The 23175-nt window shown below is 40.1% G+C and overlaps 2 protein-coding genes across 3 annotated transcripts in view; one reads left to right on the top strand and one right to left on the bottom strand.

Moving 5' to 3' along the window:
• Window positions 1-927: 927 nt before the first annotated feature.
• On the bottom strand, window positions 928-22533 carry LOC119745659 (stimulated by retinoic acid gene 6 protein-like). The gene is made up of 21 exons (XM_038222183.1): window positions 22429-22533; window positions 18672-18704; window positions 17927-18029; window positions 17186-17271; window positions 15508-15650; window positions 13786-13924; window positions 13455-13503; window positions 13025-13144; window positions 12115-12209; window positions 11828-11883; window positions 10893-10954; window positions 10317-10467; window positions 9184-9259; window positions 8798-8873; window positions 7191-7239; window positions 6364-6493; window positions 4890-5009; window positions 4063-4226; window positions 3213-3368; window positions 2733-2932; window positions 928-2000 (listed from the first exon to the last, which is right to left on the bottom strand). The coding sequence occupies exons 3-21, from the start codon at window positions 18023-18025 to the stop codon at window positions 1713-1715; spliced, it is 2259 nt and encodes a 752-aa protein (XP_038078111.1). The 5' UTR covers window positions 18026-18029; window positions 18672-18704; window positions 22429-22533; the 3' UTR covers window positions 928-1712.
• The window catches only part of LOC119745658 (stimulated by retinoic acid gene 6 protein-like), a 35074-nt gene continuing 34432 nt past the window's right edge, over window positions 22534-23175 (top strand). The window contains exon 1 of one of the 2 annotated variants that reach the window (XM_038222182.1): window positions 22534-23094. In XM_038222182.1, the coding sequence (XP_038078110.1) occupies window positions 23057-23094 (38 nt within the window). In that variant the 5' untranslated portion in view covers window positions 22534-23056. The remainder of the gene's footprint in view (window positions 23095-23175) is intronic. The other variant, XM_038222181.1, reaches the window with a different exon arrangement.

Genomic DNA, 23175 nt, shown 5'->3' with positions numbered 1-23175 from the left:
TACGTTGACTTGAACGGGGAAATATCAAGTTGGCCGCAACATGATAATGGTCTATACTATATTGAGAGAACAAAAATCGAGGTTACCAGCGCACTTCACTTGGAAAGGGTGATGGGGACCAGCAAACAAAAAGCCTTCATGGTTCCATCCATCTGCTCTCCTCCCGCTCCGCATGTTTTCCGGTTGTCTCCTTGTAGTGTGGGACTGCCAATGCTTCATTATGCATTTTATTAAGGGAATAAATGTGTGCTCCGGAGGTTTTTATCACTCGTTTAATACCGCTTAGAGTCTGGGTGCTGATAATTACCCGAGCCGGAGGCGAGGGTAATTATCAGCACCCAGACTCTAAGCGGTATTAAACAGAGTGATAAATACCGACCGAGCAAATATTTATTCCCATTCATAAATACCTTATCCGTAAAAAAATATCAAATAATTCGTTCAAAAAATCCCGATTTTGTTCAACAAGTTCACTTCATGCTTTTTGAAACATCCCTCTAGCAAAATAATGGAGTGTTCAGCTGGCGAGTAAGATGTAAACAACCCTTTTATGGAGATTGACGCGCGCGTAACATGTTCTGCGCGATGTCACGCAGAACGCACCTGGGGCGTTGCGTTTTGAATTTAGAACTATAAAATTCTGACTCGCTTGTTGTGTTGCGCATGCCTACGTGAGGATTGTGAACGTTCAACCAATGAAACGGTAAGAGGCACTGGATTTTTAGGAGTCCACATTTTATTGTGACACTGGAAAAGTGTTTAAGACCAGCTAGCCATGTCTTTATCATCCGTTTAATACCGGCCACGTGACGGGCTCTCGACCAATAGGAATAGCTAAACTGTCTGAGGTATTTATGAATGTAGCATTAATATGACACAAACTAATATTAAGAATAATAAAAATAAAACCATAATGAAAAAACTGACTGAGCTGACGTATATGACTTTTAGTCTTATTCCCAAATTGGTACAATGGTGGCATATATGCAGAAAACAGTTACCGTAGTATAGTACCACATCTTGTTTGATAAACACACTTCACTCACGCAAATCGCGCCACACAAAACCACCAGTAAATTACCAAAGCGTCTTTCTTGAGATATCCTCTTTAAAAAAACAACATTGGACGGAACAAAATATCACTTAAATTGTCTTGGGCTGACGCACAAATGAACACAAGAGCACGGCATCAATCAATGGTAACAACGAGCTTTTTGTACAAGTAAAAGGTAACAGATCGGTAAGAGACGTCAATAAATAGCCTAGAAATACATAGAAAGTAAAAGAAAAAGGGATTTCCCGATTCAACTTGTTTGTTTGCAATTACATGTACGTCCACTTCTAAATCATAAAAACAACGATGATAATTTATATCCGGTCACCTGACTACTAATCACGTCATGTTTACGATACTTGGTATTGATTGTTATGTGCAAAACTGAACGACCATCATTATGAAGTTGTCTAATAAATGAGATTAGACCCAATGGAATTCGCGTTTCCAGAAGTAATTGCTCGATATATTAACGAAATGGAATTTGCTATGGGCCTACTACCGAAAATAATTAAAATGTGCTTAAAAATAACAGTTGAAAAATTAAAGATTTCAGACTTTTTTTAATTTGACGCACAGCAACAATGGTCCTCAATGATGGCACCCATAGTGACTTCAGTATGCGGACTCTAACTGCTATTCACTCTGTACTGCAGCATCAGACAACAGGGTTATGATTGGGCTCTGCTGCTGCCGCTTGTCCTTCCCAGGCCACCGTGCTAAGCCGCGCAGCCGGCCTGCTTGGCTCCGGAGAAATGGTGCCCGAATCTCGCGAGATTTCAGCCTCAGTCGGGACTTGATTTGAGACTTGTCCTTTACGCACAGCATCGACTGTCGTTTTTTTGCCCTCGTCGGCCGCCGGCAGTCGGCCCTCTTCCACGGGGATGCTCTTTGCATCTTGTTCGTCTAGGCCGATCGTCAGCTCCGTTGTATCAGTTTTGTCACTCTGCAAAATGGAAGTAATGGTGATACTTCATGCAAAAGGCAAAAATATGGCATTTTGTACGTAAAGCCCACAATTTAAGATTTCATTTTCTTTTAGTAAAGTCATGTGGGCATTCCATACCATATCGGTTTTGTGTGTATGTTAATTTGTGAGCCAAGTGGAGCATTCCCAATTCAATGTTAGAAAAGTAGTATGGGGGAAAATGGCCTTTATTATAGTTAGGATTAAACGAAATGTCTTTCAAGCAACTTACATTTACTGTAGTTGCCCAATAGCGATGATAAAATGCTGACACTGATCAATTTTTTAAGAGATTGTTTGTGCCAATTTAAGAGATTCATCGCCTGTGCCAATTATATATTGAAATTCATACTTGACCTGAAACATCTTACAATTACCCATCACCCTTCCTTTGTCACGAAAACCAAAATACCATAGTCTAGTTTTCTAACGCATCTGTCTTTATTTCCCTCCGTGGCTTCAGCGTCTCTGGCTTCAGCTTCACGTTACTTCCCCAGTAATTAAAAGCTTGGTCACTATTTGGCCAGTGACATTTTCTGGCTTTTGACATCGTATGTTAAAATACTAAACCAAATTGTAAAGTAGGCCTACATTCATTTCGAGCATGAAAGGATCCTAACTAATTTTAGAGCAGGATAAAAAAAACCGAAGCTGAAAAAGAGACCGAATTTCATAGTATGAGCACCACCAAATGCCAGCCTGATTACGTACCCCTCTTGACTGCGCCTCCCGTCGCTCCCGTTCCAGCTGCTCTTTGACCCGTTGCAGCTCGGGCGAGATTCGCATTCGGTCCACGGTCAGCGCCCGGTTCCGCATCAGGGTCAACGCCACGAACCACTTGTTGCGAGGCCATAGCTTTTTCCGGGAGTGGCCCGAGCTGGTTACCAGGCTTAACTCGTTGCTGCCATTAACTGCTCAAAAAAAGACAAATTATATCATCCACTGGTAATTCGTATTACGGGACATCGCAAGTTGTGCATGCATAAAAGCTTCTTAAAACTACTTTAGGACTACATTATTTTATTCAAATTAGTGCAGCAAACCTTTCAACAAATTGCGGGCATTTGGGTCATTGTTAACTGTTTTTGCGCTAATCAAATTTCTGGGCAGCTCTATGAATTTTGCCCCAGCTAAATCTTATTTTCAGATGATGAAGACTTCCAAAGCTAATTATTTTAGTGTAGAACCAACCCATCTTTGCCGGCTTCCGTCTCCAGAAGACAAGTGGCACCCTGTGTTCCCTCATGTCCTTGCCGACGGACTTCCAGAGGAAATGGCAAAACGTGATGAGAACAGGATGTGTGTGGGCTACCTCCAGCTGCAGAAAACCTAGATAGGACTTGAAACCTGTATCAATCAAAAAATGAACGGTTATCAAGGAAGTCAGTTTAGACTATTTCAACTGCGCCAGTGCGTACATATCTGTATGAATGGAAATTCAAAGTCCTCCAACAAAATTTAAGAAAACGTGTTTTAATGTTGAGGTCACAAGCTTGGAATCCTGCTTGAAAAAAGAAGAGATGGCGCTGATTCGTTATAAAGGGCACTGCATTGGATCACGCGTGAGGTTTTTCATATCACAAATTGCATAAAATTTACTCAAACCATTACGCACCGCAAGGTGGCATCCAATGATCCTTCAGTGTCGGCACCCATGCGCGGTCACTTTCACAGAATAATGGAATATTTTGTGCCCGGAGTCCATAGATGCGACATCAAGGAGCAAGTTCGAGCAAGAACTGTAGTAGTCTCGTTCAGCTATCTTTGCTCGAACCAACGCTTGTCGACATTAGTTGAACTAGTCTATCTTACTATTCGAAACCTACCAAGGTCAGTCGCATCGCTGGTTACAATGGCCGCTCGCTTCATAATGCGCAGCAGGGAGCCAGGACTAAGAAGTTTCGTGATCACCCTTCCAGCATCGTTTTACTAGAGACGTTTGCACGTTGTTATTAGTGCGCAGGCGTATAAGTTTAGTCAGGAATCAACCATTTGTTGACCAGTGCTTCTCGATCGAACTTGCCCTAGAACAGTAGCTTACCTGGATCCCAGAGTTCCCAGCCTCTCATTAAGGTGCACTTGTCGATTCTGCCGATGAAAAGAACGCCGAAGAAGACCGCTTTGATGATCCGCATGAGGCAGGACACCAAACCCACCACGACGTTCATGAAAAGGGTGATGTAAACGGTCCAATGAAACAGCCGTCTGATGAAACAAGCAAAATGTTGAAAGCACTAAAGTTGAAACGGGACTGAATCAAGGTACAGTATTAAAAAAAAAACCTGAGCAATCACCGACGTACATTAAATAAAACCACCACGTTTCCCCCCCCCCCCAAATTTCTTTTTTGAAATTTGTGTTCACTTTCATAATGTCACTGAACAAACTTATTGACACTTTTGTTGTTCAACCAAATTGGGTGCAATTCTGGACGAATTTTAACCATGATTGTCAAAAGCTTCTGCTAAAAACTGAACACGTTGCATGGAGAGAAAGGTAGGCCTACATTTATCAAGTGTTTGATGTGTCTGTACAAAAAAATTATATTTTTTAGTGGTTGAAGGCATGTAAAAAGTAAAAAAAAAAGCATTTAATAATACTTAGTGGAACGTTCATGTTTTCCTTTGCTGATGCATTGATTGCAACAAATAATTTGTCGATCATTGGTTGGCAAAAATAAAATGGCGACGTAACAAAAAGGAAGATGTGACAGAAAAACCACGGATGAGAGTTTGTGAGTAGGACTGGATATCAAAGCAGTGTTACACAGAACATGCGTACGATACTAAAGTATAATATTATACAGCCTTAGAAGAAAAAAAAAAACCCAAAGACACGTGAAGTCTTTGATGTGTCGATTTGACCAACCTGTTGTTGAGATTCAAGTGCACCTTCTCGCGCTCCTTTTCTTTTTCCTTCTGCAAGAAAGTCAAATTAGCGATAGCGACCTGAAGGTAATAGAAGACGAACCCCATGACGAAGGTAAGCCTAATGGGACAAAACAAATGACGAAAGAACACGGTGAAATATAACAGGACTATGGTCCATATTCATGAGTTGGCCATTGTTGAGTTCCCTGAATGTATTTCATGTTAACTGTTGAATGGGATGGCGCCAGACTATTTATGCAGGCACAATGCAGCCTTTTTTTACTGTCAATTCTTTTTAAAATCTGGCTTTAAACATTAGGGAACGTGTAATTACAAATTTGAAATTATTCATTGAAGCAGACTGGAATTAATTAGTTATTAACTTGCTTTCATTTCTCTACACCAGTTCCAGAAATCAAGATTTCATCTCACTCTCAATCCAATATGGCCGACTCGTGAATAAGGCCCATATCAACGTTGACGACGTCGTGCCAATATTTTTGATCCGCTGTTGGCCAAACGTCGAAAATCGCATCAGGCTGACCTTACGCCAACGCGCCGTATGAGCTTTGGTCACGTCGTCTCAACGTTGGCGATTAAACGTCGCGCCAACGGTTTTAATCCACTGTTGGCCCAACTCGAAAATCTCGTCGGGCCGACGTTGAATCTCCACAGTTAGCGCAACGTTGAACAAATGTCTGGGACGTCATTCTTGTGGGGATGTCAGTCTAATGGAGATATCATTCTAGTGGGGAAGTCACGTCTACTGGACATGTCAGTCTACTGAGGTTCATGGTGAAATGATGGGAAAAAAAATAACGGTGGCAAACTTTTTAAATGGAATGTTCATTATTTTTAAAGAATTGATACATGTATATAGATTTGAAAGAAAGAAATGAAGGCCAGTCTAGGCTAAAATCTTCATATCTCATAATTATTATCATGTAGTTTATATAATAAAAATTATATAAATTAAATCTTGTATCTCGTATATATGTTATTGCTAATACATCTCTATTTATTTTTATTCATTGCATCTTAAATCTTATAGGCTACCCACATCATATTGTATATCTTATATCGTAGCTTTATCTTATCGTTTAAACCTCATCTGTTATCTCATGTGTTACGTCTTGTAGCTTGTATCTTTTGCTCAAATGCGGCCTAAGTGGGAACGGCCATTTGAGACTCACTGCCATGTATAATTCATGTATTTGTCTTCACACAATTGTCACGACGGAGTGGTCCAATAGGCCTGAGACCTAATGACGTCACGCTTTGTTTACATGTGCGCTTTCCTAAGTGGGTAGACTGTCTCTGCTTCGTCTGGCGTCCTGACTTCTCACGGGAAAGTGAATATGTAAACAAATCCATAACGCCATTAGGTCTTAGGTCTATTGCTCCATTTCTGGTGAAGGAAAAGTGCACCGATTTTAAACTATGTCAACAATCAAATATCGATTGTCAGTTACCAATATCCTTCTAGAAATGAGAGGAGCCAGGAAAGTTCTTCGCCGGGGACGCGGATCTGCAGTTGATGAACAATGAAATACGCCACGAAGAACAGCAACAACCACGAGACGACTTGGGTGATGACAAAACCTGCAGGCCCAACGAAATGAACGAAACAGAATGACATGCAGTACAAGAATATATGTCAATTGACTTTGATTCTCTTGTGTAGCACCACAATGACCAAAGGCAAGAATGTGGAAAGCTAGCTATGGCGTGCAAATGTGACATTTAATCCAGAAATAGAAATTTCTCTATTTTAATAGAAATATTTAAATTTCTAGACAAAGTTATATCATTTAACCCGGACAGAGAGATATCCTTATTTCAAAAACACTTTGTCACTTATTGCTTCTCCCCACCCAGGAGTATTTTGGGTACCTTTGAGGGCGCGGCAGAGATGATTATTGTGATTACTTTAAGCTGCTTTGCGCCGAAATGGCAGCATGGAGCTGTATACTCCCCGGGGAGCTGAGATTGTCTTTGGAATGTTTCATTGGCCAAATGAGCAGGGTAATAATGATGTAGCGCTTTGAGCACCAATATTGGTGGATACGTGCGCTTATATATACGCATTATTATTGTTATTGTTCAATAGAGATATCTCTATTTCAAATAGGAATATCTATTTATATCAATAACGTCCTTGTGGTTGCTTTCAGCTTTTTATCCAGCATTGTTAGGTGCCCTTTGCCAGTTAAAGATAGAAATTCAAAATAATAACATTTGAAAATTTATTTCATTTTCGAAACTACGGAAAATTATGAATTAGATACAAAAAACTTACCCCATGCGGAAAACGCAATTGCATAACCAGAATAGCGAAGATTCGCCACCTGTGGAAAAGAATCGACAAAGGAAAAAACAAAACAAATCTATAAAAAGAAATGGTATATACCTGCATGATTGATTCGAACAATTTATTACCCGGTATGTTCTATTTGCTTAACCTAAGCCATATATGTTTAGGGCAAAAGGGTAGATTTAATTAATATCTGTCATTGATATTTCAGTTATGAGCCCACCTACTATGCATTTTCAATTCAGAAATCTATTTCAATGCTATCATAATTATGGACATTTGGGAGACATCCCCATAGACTTGTGAACAAAATGTTTCAAACTTAAATGTGGCCTAACCCAATTGTCCCTGTCCTTTTTCCGCGAATGTCGGTATGTTTACTAATTGTGCCTCTAAAGGGGGGCTGTGACATTAGAGAGACATGACCGATGTCTCTCATGATCGTGCGAAGAAATTATGATAACGTGTCTCCTTAATGGTACCATAACCCGTGAGGTTATATAGACAAAGTAAGACAATAAGAGACGAAGTGGAACTTGGGCTAATGTGGTTTATTCGGTTGGCTGTGACGCTCTCTGTCTGATTTCTGGATTCTACTGGGTTTTTATACAGTAAATGAACATTCCAATCTTACAGCTATCTTACAGGTTTCTTGCCTTAGTAGGAGTTGTTCACTAACTACTGAATATTAATAATACAGAATTGAAGGTGTTTGGTCAACTTGTATCTGGGGGCAGGCCTAGGCAAATTGATAGAACAATCGGATTTCCTTTTTAAGTCCGTGGGCTGAATCACTGTGGCCTTCCGGTGCAGCCCAGCATCCACCCACGCTGACCTTGTGGCTAAACTGGCCATTCCTTAGATGTGTCTCATTACCAGGAAAGTGGTCCTGTTTCTTGAAGGTCAACGTATACAAACAGTAAATATAAAACATGATATTTTATCATGGTGATAGTACCATTACACGTATAATAAAATGTGTACAGTAAGTATATTGTAATGTGTACAGTACGTCGATTACATAGCTGCAATGAACACAAAGATCTTCAGTGATAAAGAACACAAAGGGGTAACATTTAGGTTTAAGGTGAAGCATAATTATTAGTGCCCTAAACCTATAACACATGTTACCTGTGACGTCAAATCCAACAGGCAACCCTGACATTCAAACATCTTTTGCATGTTGTTGTGCATACATCACACAGATTATGCCAACGCTTTTGAAACCATATAATTTTCAATAGATACATGTAGTGTAGCCTAAAAATGTTTGTTGAAAGTTGGCACAGCGTGACCACATCATCCATTTACAAACAAGACTGTAGACAGACACCTAGACGTTCAAAGGACACAGAAGACACAGACGTCAAATGACTCAAACAGATGAACGTGTGAGACAAGGAAAAGTAAACCACAACTCAATTTGGGAATACAAATTAAGAATTTGACTTTTAAGTTGTTGGGAAAAAATGGCAAAGGTGGTCATGATTTTTCGAAGACTCGTCAAAGTTATTCAAGTATGGAGTGCCTCGTCTTAAATCACAATGATCTGAAATTCATAATTCAACATTAAGAATTTCCTATGGACTTACGACTAGAGCAGGCAAGCTGAACTTTTCCTTCGGGCAGAAATCCTTCACGCCCCTCCATAGCAATAGAGTGTGTTCCCTGAAATGTACAAGTTATAGAGTTTAAACTAGAAAAGGAACATCTTAGTAAGCCTGGCAAACAAAATTCACTTGTCATGAAATATACCCACCCACTCGCCCCCCCAAAAAACCCTGACAACAATTAAAAACAAACATAAAAGAAGAGAAAATGTACACATACATTCCACAGTCAGTGTCTTTTGTATTTTTCCAACACGTTGGCTGATTTGACTTCAGTTGTCATTTGTCCTTGAATAATTGGCGTAAATCTTTTGCATGCAATCGTTCCAAGTCGTCAATTCCGTGTGTAGTGATCAGGGGACACATACCTGTAACATATTTGGACATGGATGTTGTACAGCACTGCCAACGCAATGGCGAAGTAACATGCAATCCAAAACATATCTGGAAAAATATAATAACATTATTACCAAATTAGGATCATTTTGACCCACACAATCAGATAGGGTCTGAAAATCCAAGCATCATGTATGAGGGGTGCACACTACCAAAACCTGAAAATTCAGTGCGTGCGAGCTCATTAATATGTAGGATCCCACAGCTAATTTCAAATAAGAGGTCCTTGCAGCCTGTACTTGGGGCATTTTGTAGAAAATTTTCTGGAGATCAAGCATTTGTGACTTGTGGCTTCCAGCTTGGGGATTTGGTTCACAGAAAGCCTTAACTCGTGGGCCTATTTCGCATAGAGGCGGGGGGTTTCATTTAGAACTTGGCCTAGAGATTGGCAACCATTTTAGGGGCGTTTTGGGGGAGGGGAATAGAAAAAAGATTGACCCGGTTACCACTAATAAAACTGAAAAGAAAAATGTCCTGGGGTCACAATCTGTAATTTTCAGCGAGAGAAACCTCGCCGCCTTGCTCTTTATCGTCACCAGGTGGCGATGTATCTGTCCGATTTTGTGTTGTTTTCTATGAGCGCGTATTTGGTGTATTGGAACCATAGCTATGCATGGGAACGATTGGTCGAGCCTATTTGAACCCGGGTCACTGAGGTAGACCTATCAGTTACCAGCAGGCGCGGTTCTAGAACCAATATTTTTTGGGGGGGGGGGGGCTAGCACGGTGGATCCAGAATTTTTTCAGGGAGGCGTGCTGAAATGTTGACCGGTTATTTTTTCCAGACACTTAGGCCTCCGAAAATCAATAGGGGGGGGGGGTCATGCCATATTTTCAATGGGGAACGCCAATAAAATCCTAAAATCATTCACACTATATTAACTAATACACCCTTGTCACGGCTATTTCTTCTTTAGGGGGAGACCGTTCGCATGTACATCACATTAATCCTTCTTTTTGCTAATGCAATTTTTTTTTTTACGGAATTTATTTTTGGGGGGCTAGACAAAATTTTTTTTTGGGGGGGGCTACAGCCCCCCCCCTAGCCCCCGTAGAACTGCGCCTGGTTACCAGTCTAAATTTAGGAACAAACTTAGGAACAAACCTTCAGCTATGTCGAAGAACGCCCTGGCTTCCATCACGTAGCTAGTGGAATTGACGAGGCTGAAGGCCTGGTAGAGTAGACCATCTTCCTTCAACAGTTCGTCTGGGATATCCCAAAGTGAATTCACGATGGTGATGTACAACAAACCAATCTTGGATTGACAATTCAAGCACAAAAGAAACACTTTTTTTTTATTAAAAAAAGGGAGAACACCGCCTTTTTTAAATTACATTTTTAGTTGGTTCTGTGTCCGGAATAATTTTGTTCGGCACAAGTCTTGAACGCTATTTTGTATGAAAATGGTATCAACCGCAAGTTCTCTCAAAATACATAAAACTGACGGAAAAATAAATTCGGAAAATCGGCTCTTAATGTGCTCACCAGAATGAATGACATTTCAAGCTTAAAAAACATTATGTACCTTGCATTTTAAGTGCCATGTGAAACCAGCAAAACAAATTGTCATTTTCTTGCTAGATTTGTCATCTGTAAGCTCCCAAAATAAGAGAAACAAATTAATTCCAAAGTTGGTTTTGAAAGTTGTGAGTTCATATTTGGAAAGAATACTGTTCGCACCTGGTAGGTTGTGATTGTGCTCAACACCATGGTGCAGACGCTGCGTGTGGAATATCGGAAACCTGTGGCAATGAAAAAAACTCCAGTTAATTTTATGGCAAGTACTGCGAGATATTCGTGAATTTGCTTGTCCATTACTTGCACAACCTTTCTTTGGTACTCCCTCTAGCAAGTGTGTAAACTCTTTCAATCGTAGACCCCCTATTGTACCTCGTTTGCTTGTACTTTTAGGAAGACCTCCCCATGTGTTTTGTACACGATCGTCAATTGTGGACCTGCGGGAATTGTGGACCCTATTGTCCTCTTTTAAACAACGTCCCCCATTGAATGCAAAAACAACCCCAAGCTTGTTTGCCTTCTATACCTACAATCTTTCAACAACAAAAAATATATGTAACATAGCTTACTTCTTATTTGGTTTTCAGCAATTGTTTGTTTTTTGGTTCTCTCTTAATACATTTAGGCCTACGTTCTGTTACAGGTTATAAGTTTTCATGCTTAGGTTCCGTCTTGGTCCAACTGTCGGTGAGTACTTTTTTTGTTTCTGTTTTGTGTTTGTCCATCTTAGACATCTCGCTACAAGCCTAGGCTTCCAGAAGATGCCTCCATATTTTCGCCATTTTCACCTTTTTGACAAACTCTATTTATTGATTTATGTATTTAATCGTGTATTCTATGCTATTTTGGTATGGAAATAAATGTGAGTTTGAAATGAATTGAATTGAATATATATATAACAGATATCTTCTGTCACTGAGACCTCTTACATGCTTTTCTGCTCTCTCTAGTTCGTACGCACGCACCATGAGTGACTCTTGGCCTAGTGTTTGGGCAATATCCAGACAATTTGTTCCTGGTATAGATCGTTGGCTTCGTAATTGTGATGCATTAAACAATGTTTTCAAGACGGAATAATATTGTATGGGCACGTATACCTGGTGCATCAATCCATATCTTTCTGATTAATCGATTCAGTAGTCCCTTTTCTTCCCTGAAAGAGAACAAAATGAAACAGAAAATCAACCCAGCAGTGTTGGGACCAAATTTATCAGTATAAAGAAAATATCATAATGACAATACGAACTTAAAATTGAGATTTTAACTGTAGTTATGAGATTCTTGAGTGTTTTTGGTTTACATGTACATTAAGTTTTCAAGAAAATATTGATGCATTTTTTGATTAAGAAAAAAGCAAAACTAAAAACAGTTACTATTGACTTACTCTTCCTTCGGTGGACTGAAGAGAAACCTCACCCGTTCGTAATAGTGCGTCTTCTTAAAATAATCCTCCTCTTCTTCTGCATGTACGGTGATATTCTGGGAAAGGGTTGGTACAGACAATGCCATAAATACCCAGGAACAAATTACAGAAATGTAACTTTTGGTTTGTTGCTGCAGCAAGATTGATCAGTGGTGGGTAGATTGGGGGTGAAGAGGTTGAAGGTGGTGATGCCGATAAAAGGGGCGATAGTGGCAGGCCTGTTGCCAGCCCTGAGCATCGGGGAGGGGGAGGGGCAAAGTATCAAGTAGGGGGGGCCCACTACCGTAAAAAAAAAAATACAAAATACATATGTATGGCTTTTGCCGTTGGGGGACCAAGTGCTCGCCAATGGGGGCCCGGCCCCACCAGCCTCCCCCCCCCTTGACGACGTGCCTGGATAGTGGCGATAAAGGTTTATTTAGTCAATGCGCCACTTTGGATGAGGTGGTTATAGTGTTGATGGGGTTTATGGTGGAGGCAATGATGGTGGTAATAGTGTTAAGATAATGATGGCGATGCAGCCAACACATTTTGAGAGTGATGGGGATTGTGGTCACGGGTCATAATGTTGTTAATGTTGGATAAATTTGCGGCGTTGATGATTGTGATCTCGCCACCACTAAAAAAATGGCAATGATAGTTGTAACGATGGTGATAATGTTCACGATAACGATGTCGTAGGAGATGATGAAATTGGATTATACATGCTGCTATATGCTCCACAATTTCATTTTTACAATCTTAAATTTGAGATTAAAGTTAAGTTGCTAAATTGCTTCAATAACGGTAATATCCCTTTTGTTTGTACCTGGAATTTGCGTCTTAACATCATCCCCAATCTCTAAAAAAATTGTATTGCCTTTTGACTGACCTTCACCTTGCAGAGGTTCCTTCTTATTGCCTTCAGGAGTTCAATGGCAAAACCGATGTTCAGCAAGGTGTAGTTAATATACACTGGCACAGTCAAGGCAATAATCGTGTTGCGGGACAGCTGTTTATAAAAAATAAAATATTACAACTTGAAGTCTTGTTTTTCTTTTTGTTTTCAGTTTGAGATCAGCGTTTAACTTGTGAAGTTTGGCTAATTATAGCTCATATCTGTCAGCCTCTTCTGCAAGGTGGAAGGAAAATTCTATTTCCATAGGATAAATAATGCTGGGACGAGAGTCTAGCTTGTATACCAATATTTCCCATAGGAATGTTTTTGTAAAAGAAAACAACACATCAGATGCTTTGAAATGAATAAAAAACAAACTTCAATATTTACGAGGACACAAAAGACAAAAGCAGATAAAACTTACACCCTGTCCTCTTCCGCAGTGGACTATTAGCAAGAGATTATAGGTAAGCCTACAACAAAGAAATGAGGAAAAAGAAACGATCATGAAGTAAAACGTGGATTTTCATGTTGCAGACACGACATTTATTTATAAGACGAGGGACGAGTACATGTAGATAAATTCAAAGATCTTGGCCGGAAGACCAAAAGAGCTACTTAGTCACAAAATCCTATAGGAAGAAGGAAACATAATAAGTAAACAAACTCAGTTTTTACTCATAATGAGTAAATTTTAACCTAAATTGGCAATACCTTATCCCAAAGGGATGTCATACCTATTACGCCGTTCTTACCAGATATTAGTGTACAAAAAACCAACGAAGTTCCCAGTAAGCCCATGCGTGGATCTGATTCTCAGGCACAGAAGGATCGGATAGAACACCAGAGATATCAGCAAGACATTCGCCAAGCCAACGAATATTAGTATGGTTCCTACGAGTTTGAAGGAAAAAAAGACAAGAAGATGACTATGTTTATTCTCAATTACAAATCCTGTAATTTCCTAGTATATTCAAAATACATGCACGAAAGAATTCTAACGTGGGACTTTACCAACCCAACCAGCACTTTAGACAGGAATTCCAAAACTCAACCTCGAATTTAGTGTCGTATCCAGCTTTTTGGTTACCAGTCTGTTTGTATTAGTTCCTGTTTCCCTTAAAAATATGTCCAAATGTCGCCGGGCCGCGATATTTTTTATTACACAACTATCTGGGGTACTTTGTGCGCTTTCCTATGGGACATTTTTTATTATAAACAGGCTGGAGTGGAGGCTACTATTTTTCAACTTGGTACGGATTTCGGACTTTATTTCCCTTTAAAAAAAATCCTCCAGAGCCTCGGATCAGAAAAGAAAAAGAAAATTGCTGCTATACAAGTAGTATACTACTGAAAAATAACGTTTCTAAGATAAAACTGTGACTTTTTGAGAAAAAAATTGCAAAATGCGAAGTGTGTACAGCAAAGAATCGAACTCGGGACCTCAGATTACTAGCCAGCCTGCATAACCACTAGGCAACGGCGGTGCTCGATCAGCCCTTGCTATTCTTAAATTATATAGGCCTACTTTCGCACATGTGGAGAGAGTATACGCGCGAGTATACGCGCGCACGCGTAGGTTAAAGGCTACAGCGGATTTTTGCGCGCCGCGCGCTACGCGGCGCTCTACAATCCTATAACCTTGATTCAAGTCGCCTGAAAAATGGGTACCCTGTACTATTGTGTAAATAAAATATTGGCCGCCGGGCCGGGGGTATAGGGTATAGCTTGTCGCCCTCTGGCCCCTCCCCTTCACTAGGCATACTTTGAAGCAGACTTAACTTTTAAAACAAAATGACTAAAACCAGGTTTGGATTGCAAGTGAGTCAGGGGAACGAAGTCGTATAAACTTATAATCTTATCCTGATCCTACGAGCAAAATTAGAAGTCAGTACTGCGCATTCAGGTGGTACGCACGCACTCAATGCTCCTTCGACCAATCCTTCGACGTAGGTTACTAGCGCCCATTGACTAAACACCACTTATTATTATTATTATTTATTCGGCCAACAAAAGTACAATGACAAAGCAAATATAAATCAGAAAGTAAACAAAAAATAGAAATTGAAAAGTAAGACCAGACGAGACTAAAGACTGATGCGAGTAGGAATGGGTTGGAGGGGGAGGGAGGGAAGGGAGGGGAGGGTGGACAGTTTGACAGGGGAGAGGAGATAGAGGGACGGAATACAAGAACAATATAACATTTCGAACCGGCCAGGGTAAACAAAAGTGTACTTAAACACTGTAGCCCTAAGGCCTGCCTACCCATGCTCGAAATGTCTATGGGCGTGGTTTAAGTTGAAATGAAATGACGTTACATTTTCATGCGAACCGGTTTGGGTTACCGAAATGCGCACGTGCCTCGACTAATTGAAATAAAAGCTTGAAAACTGTGCGCAAGATGAGCTGTTGCACCGTCAGTATTGGCTCCTAATTTTGCTCGCCGGCTTAGTATACACGGAGTGTCCTTACTATACCTCGGAGCATGTTATGAATACCAGACAGGTCTGGAGCGAAGATCCAATCTCCCCAGAACAGCTGCAGGACGCTGGTGGACATGACGGAGAACGCGCTGGCGAACGACCAGCGATCGTTGTACGAATCCACTAAATTCACCGGACTATAAAAAAGGGGGTTAAAAATAGGCTGGAATTGAGCGAGTGAGGACGCTGTAACGACGCTAGTTTGGGGGTAAACGTATAGTCAAGCTTAGTCCAAGACTAGATTTTTGTTCCCCTATTTTGCAGCCAGTCCCGTGACAAATGCAGTTAAGTTGCCGCAGCGGTGGGAGGTCTCAATCAACATCAAGAATCAAATCCAGTCTTGGTAATATTGGCAGTGCTACCCAGGAAATTCTGAGCATACCTAACCCGCATGCATTGGCTTGAAGACAGCGCGCTTGGGTATGATCGGAGTCCTGGGTAGCGCTGCCAATATTGCCAAGACTGGATTTGATTCATCTTGTTGATAGCGACTTCGCTTGTCATTGACCGGCCTGTACAGAGGGGAATACAATCCAAATACGGTCTTGGAACAAGACTAGGGTAAACGTGGACATGGAGCTCAGGTTATTGACGTAATTCATGTTGGCATAATTAGCACATTGCATTTGAACAACCTTAAGTTTTGGATTCGATTAAAGTCTTTAATTATAGCTTCAATGAACGTCATATTTGTACTGTTCACACTCAGAAAATGACATCGTTATACAGGGCACTCGTTTGCTCCAAACTATTGCCTCCACAGAGATGAAGGGAGTTTTCCAAATCATGGCTTCGTCTCTGGCTCGGCTTCGTATGATATTGTTCAAAAGTTAGAAGTCTTTAATGTCCAAACCATTATTGTCTAAACTATCGGTCTCACATCGCAGGATAGAGCCAGTGCCCATCAAGTCAGGGGCATTAAAATATCGCCGAAAGCCAAAAGGACGCCGAGGTTTAGAAACTGTCTGAGAACAGGACTGCTGGATTCCATTATAAAGATAGCATTGTGATAGTTGAAGTCAGTTCCTTCAGTGAGTCATACATTGTGATTACATTCTAACATTGTCTTTAGACACACCCTTTTCAGCATTTCCTGATAAAGGGTACTTCGTCCTGGAAAGCGCCCAAATTGGGCTACAAAACGCGTTTTAAACGAAAATGATATTAATTGGAACGAACATTTAAATTAGAATATAAATGTCCACACAACCTTTCTTTAAAATCTGGCCATTTTTTTGTGTTATTCTTGCGAGAACGAATTTCGGGGTCAACATTTTTTACTCTCAAAACTCGAGACGCTTGGGTGCTAGTCGTGATTTCAGTCGGTCGCTCCAGCAGTGCAACGCATTCAGCGCGTCATAAGTAAACAAGCGGTTTCCCCCGTCTCTTCCCAGGAACAATGAGGCATAGCGCTCAACAGGCCTTTGAAATAGGATAAGTAAACGATCTTAAACATACACATTTTAGCGATTTCAGGACGATGTTCCTCTTTAACTATGTGAACATCGGCTCCAACATCAAATCAGACAGAATATTGATTGAAGATCTTGCATTGACCTCAACTTTAGAAAAATTACATTTGTGCAGACTTGACTTGTATGGCGTACGTGTGACACTTTTACTCGTATCATACAAAATTGCATTTCAAATAAAAAAAACCCGAAGAACTTACTAGGGGATTGCGGGCCTTTGAAAGCAGCATGTTGGCCAAAGTTTTACCCTTTCTTCAAAGAATGCGAATATGAATATGATTGCCACCTGCAAACGAAAAGAAGAAAATGGTACATCAAAATTATCTTCATTTCGTTACATCCTGCAGATTTTAGACAGATTACGAATTGTTCTTTCAAGTATTTCTTTCACAGTCAACACGTACTTTGTTCCTGCAAGTCGTCTCGTATACTTAATTCACTCATAATTGTCACTTAGTCAATTTGAACAGGAAAGTTTAAGGCAATACATGTAATTCAAATATGAGATTAAGCGGTGGGCGTTTCCAAAAAGCATGCTTAGCAAAATGGCGACGTGAAGAAAAACATATGATGGTTAACGCTAATTACATTGGTTCTTTTAAGCTACACGTGAAGTAAACGTTAAGTTGCGCATGCTGCTGAGACAAGGGACTAACACAAACAGGACAAGACAAAAACAAATGAAGTACAGTTTATGGAGCAGAAACTACACGAGGCATCATTAAAAGAATCTATACACAGCAAATAGGAATAGTTAGGATGAAGCATTGCATTAATTATTTTTCCATTAGCAGACAGTTAAGGTTTTTTTCTAAAATGAAAACCGACTAGCAACACTTCTAAGAGTTACGCCGGTGTAGGGCAAACTAAAACCCAAACTCCAAACAGACTGATACTTTACATCTCTCTGACAAAATCGTCAAAATTTTGTTTAAATTTACCGATATTGGAATAGTGGCATAGACCCAATATTCTAATCTGACCGCTAGGTTATCGCATCCTGGATCTGGGGTCGTAGGGGGACCTGTCGCATTCAGCATTTCACTGTAGAAAAAAGTTAAGTTTCTGAGATGATTATTGGGTTACGGGTGATAGTTCATTTTGATGGTAATGATGGTGACGGTGGCAGGGCTGAGAATGGGGAAAATGAAATTGAAAATCCACGAAATAATCAGCAGAGGGTTTGAGTGTCACCGAGGGCTTCAGGTCAACATAAGGGTTTGTGGAGTGTTTACATTTGCCTAAAATCATCGCCATTTATTTTGGAAACTTTCATAGATAAATTAAACCTGAGGTCTACGGCAACACCTCATGGATCCCCATTCTGTAATAAGGGCAAATCCTGACAACGAAAATCCCCAGAAAAATTATGACAAAAATTCCCCAAATCAGGAAAGATTATGACAAATGTCACCCGGTTATTTGATGACCAGTTTCAAGCGAAGGTTTTGGATGAGGTGGGATTGTACCACCTTCCACCCCGCCCCCCTGGCGACATTTGTCCCCCCCCCCCTTTTTTTTTCTTCAGGAAAGGAAATGATGTCTTGATAAATGACTTTCACTAAATTTTTATTAATTGTGATGAGAAATGACGATTATGGTGATGTTAGCTGTTGTTGCGATATCACTGTATAAATTATGGTGCTGTGTATAAATAGTGCTGGAATTGATATTCTTGTTACTTACTCTGCTCGGACGAAATCGAAATCATCAGTAACCCTGCAATCAAATGAAACATGGGAAAGGAAATCAAACCATCGGTTTCTCGTCATATTGAAAACACGACGTTAAAGTAGGGCTTACACAACGTTAAAAGTGATGGTACTCAGCTTGAAATTGTTATCATCAGAATACTTACTGCCAAGTTGCTGGTTCTGTGTACGGATCGAGAGTAGCCATGTTACGTCGTTCTTTGACGGTACCGTCCTATTGAACGTGGCTACTCATACATCGTTAGTAATCCTTTACTCTTTTTGGTCCTGTAAATTGAACTTCTGAAAATCCATTTCATAACTCAAGCGAGCATATTTTGAGTCAGAAATTCCACTTGTTGTATTACAGACGTTATATATACTTCGGGTTATTTCAGATCTGACTCACGTCCACGGTCGCCTCGCCCTAGGCAACACACACACACAACACAAATTCGCAAAATGATGGTCCTCAGTCGCCGTAAATGATTAACAGAGTAATTAACATATGTTGGGAAAAAACCCACATTTGGCATCAATTTTGAACTTCGCCCTAGCCTTTGGGCTTCCCTCGCCCACACAACTTGGGTTGAGGTTCATGGAAAAGGATGGATATCAAGGCTAAGGAAGAGACTTTTGTTTGTGAAGGGTGAAAGGGTCATTGGGAATAAAGACAAGGCAAATATTTGTTGATTTTGGAGATTGTCATGTGCACATTTGAACCGAAACTGAACTCAAAACTATTTAAGTACAAGTTTTCTGTGACAATTATTATTGCAAAGGGTACTTCATTTCAAGAAAACAATTTAAGCTTCATAAAATCATACTGATTAAATTATTCATATAGTTGTGCCATACATTTCCTACTGTACCAATATTCTTTAATGGAAAAAAATAATTGCTAAGTTTTAAGCTTGCTGTTTTGGCATGCTGGCATGTACTGAAAAGTAATTTGGTAGTAGTAAGATACACCTTTATAGCATATAGCGATCTTTAGCGAGTAGGAATACTCAGGCAACGTCGACATGGCCAGGGGATCTGCTTGGCCAAATTTCATGGCGCTGCTTACAAAGATGTGCTTACTACTACAAAAATTGTGCTCACATTATATACACTATTTTATGGCATGTAACCTTTTTTCCTCCGGGTTAAGCGTGTTCTTGCTGTGCTTACTTCTTATGATCTACCTGAAATGGACGGAGGCTCTGTCAGCAGAAAATGTGTTATAGCAACGCCAAGACATTGGGCCCAGGCTGTGTTAATAGACGGTTGTGACAAACAGCGCACCCTCGGTTAATTCTGAATGTCAAACACATTCCGTCAATTTTTTTGGCTGTATTTTAAGTTTGCAGTCGCACATCAGAATGTTGCTTTTCTGTTTCGGGACAAAAACCGTTCGTCGTACAAGTGGAAAGTCACAGAGGGTACCGATGACGTTGGAGGAAATATTAGGAAAACATAATTCCGAAAGCAAGCGTTGCACTATAATTTCAAAATTATTTATGTTCCAATATGGGTGATATTTCAATCTCCTTTTCTAAACCGGAGACTGCATCAAATTAAGTTTATTGCCCAATAAATTATGAACATGTATATATAGACCCGTTAAACATCACAGTGAATAACATTAAATCGTAATTGATATGCACACATGCACGCAGATTGCATCCCAAATTGGCTTATATCAAAACTTAGATGGAGTTTTTTTTCACTACCATGTAATTCCTTCCGTTTAAAAAAACCCAAAACTAGGCAAACCTAGTATGGTCCAAGATCAATTAATTTGGTCTAACGGTTTCATCTCAGCATAGAGCTGAGCCCTGTTCACAAGTAACAGTCACTCAGGTGCATAGAAGACTGTAGCCTGACCCTATATGGGACTAGCAACTTGGGTCACATTTTTTGACAAGGTGAGACTCAGACAAGTCTCATTCACAAGTAACAGAGTCAGGTGCAAAGAAGACTGTAGCCTGACCCTATATAGGACTAGCAACTCGAGTCATATTTTTGGGACAAGGTGAGACTTAGGCAAGTCTAATTCACAAGTAACAGTCAATCAGGTGCATAGAAGACTGTAGCCTGACCCTATATGGGACTGGCAACTTGGGTCATATTTTTTGGACAAGGCGGGACTTAGGCAAGTCTAATTCACAAGTAACAGCCAGTCAGGTGCAAAGACTGTAGCCTGACCCTATAATTTTAGGACTAGCCAACTTGAGTCATATTTCTGGGACAAGGTGAGACTTAGGCAAGTCTAATTCACAAGTAACAGTCAGCCAGGTGCAAAGAAGACTGTTAGCCTGACCCTATGTAGCCTGACCCTATATGGGACTAGCAACTTGAGTCATATTTTTAGGACACGGTGAGACTTTAGCAAGTCTAACTCACAACTGAAATTAGGTCAGTGACAGTGAGTGACGAGTGAGTGAGTCATGGTGGAGCAATGGAGACAATAGGCTGGCCTCTGGAATTTGAACAGCAAAATAAGCTATTGTTGAAGGCACGATTTCTTTTACCAGGCCACCCGGCACATCCTTGTCCCAGTAACCCTAGACAGTACAGGTGTACATGTTGACCGTATTTTGTCATGACAACATTTGTAAGTGATTTTGGCACAGTTGACTCAGTCAATTTAAACCAGGATGAAATCCGAACATGTTGAAACGTACTCTAATTAAACACTTATTCAAAAGGGGGAAATATTAATCAATTATGTACATGCATGTAGGCCTACCCCATTTTTAAATAGTGTCCTCACTCACTTTTGTTTTTAAATTGTGTGAGTAATCTTCAATTGAACCTTTTTAAATTATGGGGTGTTTATATTTAAAAGGGTATGTATTAACTTTACATTTTTATCGTAATTTTTGTAAACCAAATTATTTAAGTCTTTGACTTTTTATTAGACTTTTAAAAAAATTTAATCACATAAACCAGAATTCTTTTAATCAAATAAACCAGAATTAAATGGAATTAAAACTGAATTATATGTACCTACAAGGCATGGAACTTCTCCTTTTGATAAAGGGTGGACAATCGGACCAGACATGAGCAATTAGCTAGATATAGTATATACTTCCATAGTATTTCCGCATTTCACAAAACCGAACAGTGTATTTAATAATATGTGGCTTTACTCGTGAACGTCACTATACGCGAATAATAACCGCACGATATCCTGGCGACTGTTATGCACTTAACAATTTGTCTGTCTTATATAAAAAAAAGTATATGCCCTATATGGATCGATTGCATTCAGCATCAGCCATCTTGATGTGTTTTTTGTTGTGTTAATTCGTTATATTAACCATGCACGAAATGTTTACTCATATTCGTATCCCCGTGTTGAACAATTGCACACACTATTATGGATGCAGTGCAAACGATAACTTATATAGCCTACGCTATACGTCTCTATGTTGAATTAAAAAATTAACGCAATCGTCAAAACTGAATGTCCAGGATGACACCTAGCTAGATATATACATTATCATGATAAAAATTAATTGATAGTTTCTCTCTAATACTCGTTTCCTCCCAATTTATATGACCAACGGCTTGCAGAGGATGCAGCCTAAAATGTCACAAGAATGCCAACCTACAGCTACAGACGGCCTTGACTTTATCGTTCAAGTGGTTGTGTTCCCGCCAGCGGTTTGTTATATAGGCCTATTGACAGAGACTCGAAGTACATGTACATGTACACGTTCATATTTATATTCATCCCGTTTTGTTTGGATTAGAAAACTGACCTTCCCTCCCCGGTTGGCTTGAACCACGATCCAACAACGTGCAGTGGTAAAACCAAACAAGACTACCGGCCAAAGGTCGAATCGTCTGTTGTAGTTGTTGCTGTGTATCACACCTTCCGCTGACGCTTTTTGCACAGCCTGTATTTTTCAGAGAAGAGTGATTGCATGCAGTTCAGGTAAAAGGTCATACATAGTACGCGTGTTCTGTCTGTATGGTACGTGCAACAACTATCAAATTTTACGCGTTCGGTACGGTGGCAGTTTCATTATTATTGAATCACGCGTGCAGCCAGTAATTTTTCCGTATGGATTTCTCGCATGAATGGGCCAGGGCCAGGGGAGACCTCGCGTACAGATGCTAACTATACCGTTACACGTAGGCCTACATCTACACAGTGGTACATGCAAGGCTACTTTATTGTACTGTAAATCCTATTTGATTTACACGTCGGCCTGTGTATACAAGGCAGTGCAACTGAACGTGAACTTGCAGCCACTTTAATTTAAATCACCGTGACAGTTTGGTGTGAATGCTGTGAACATCCATTACCGTGCCGTATAGCATACACCATAATTTGGCACATCTCTTCCGGGATAACACATTCGACAATATGGGGATTGGACTAACATGACGAACTCTACGACCGTGGCGCCCATGTCTCCAAGGTGAGTTTTATATGTGTTTAATTTCCCTTGGTTATCATTTGTGAATTTTATTTATGAAGTTGGGTACTGCCATGCTGATGT

This window comes from Patiria miniata, unplaced genomic scaffold (assembly GCF_015706575.1).
Source record: "Patiria miniata isolate m_02_andy unplaced genomic scaffold, ASM1570657v1 HiC_scaffold_7, whole genome shotgun sequence".
In the NCBI taxonomy this organism is placed as follows: Eukaryota; Metazoa; Echinodermata; class Asteroidea; order Valvatida; family Asterinidae; genus Patiria; species Patiria miniata.
Note: the sequence above shows the minus strand (reverse complement) of the source record. Positions and strands in the feature narration are given on the sequence as shown.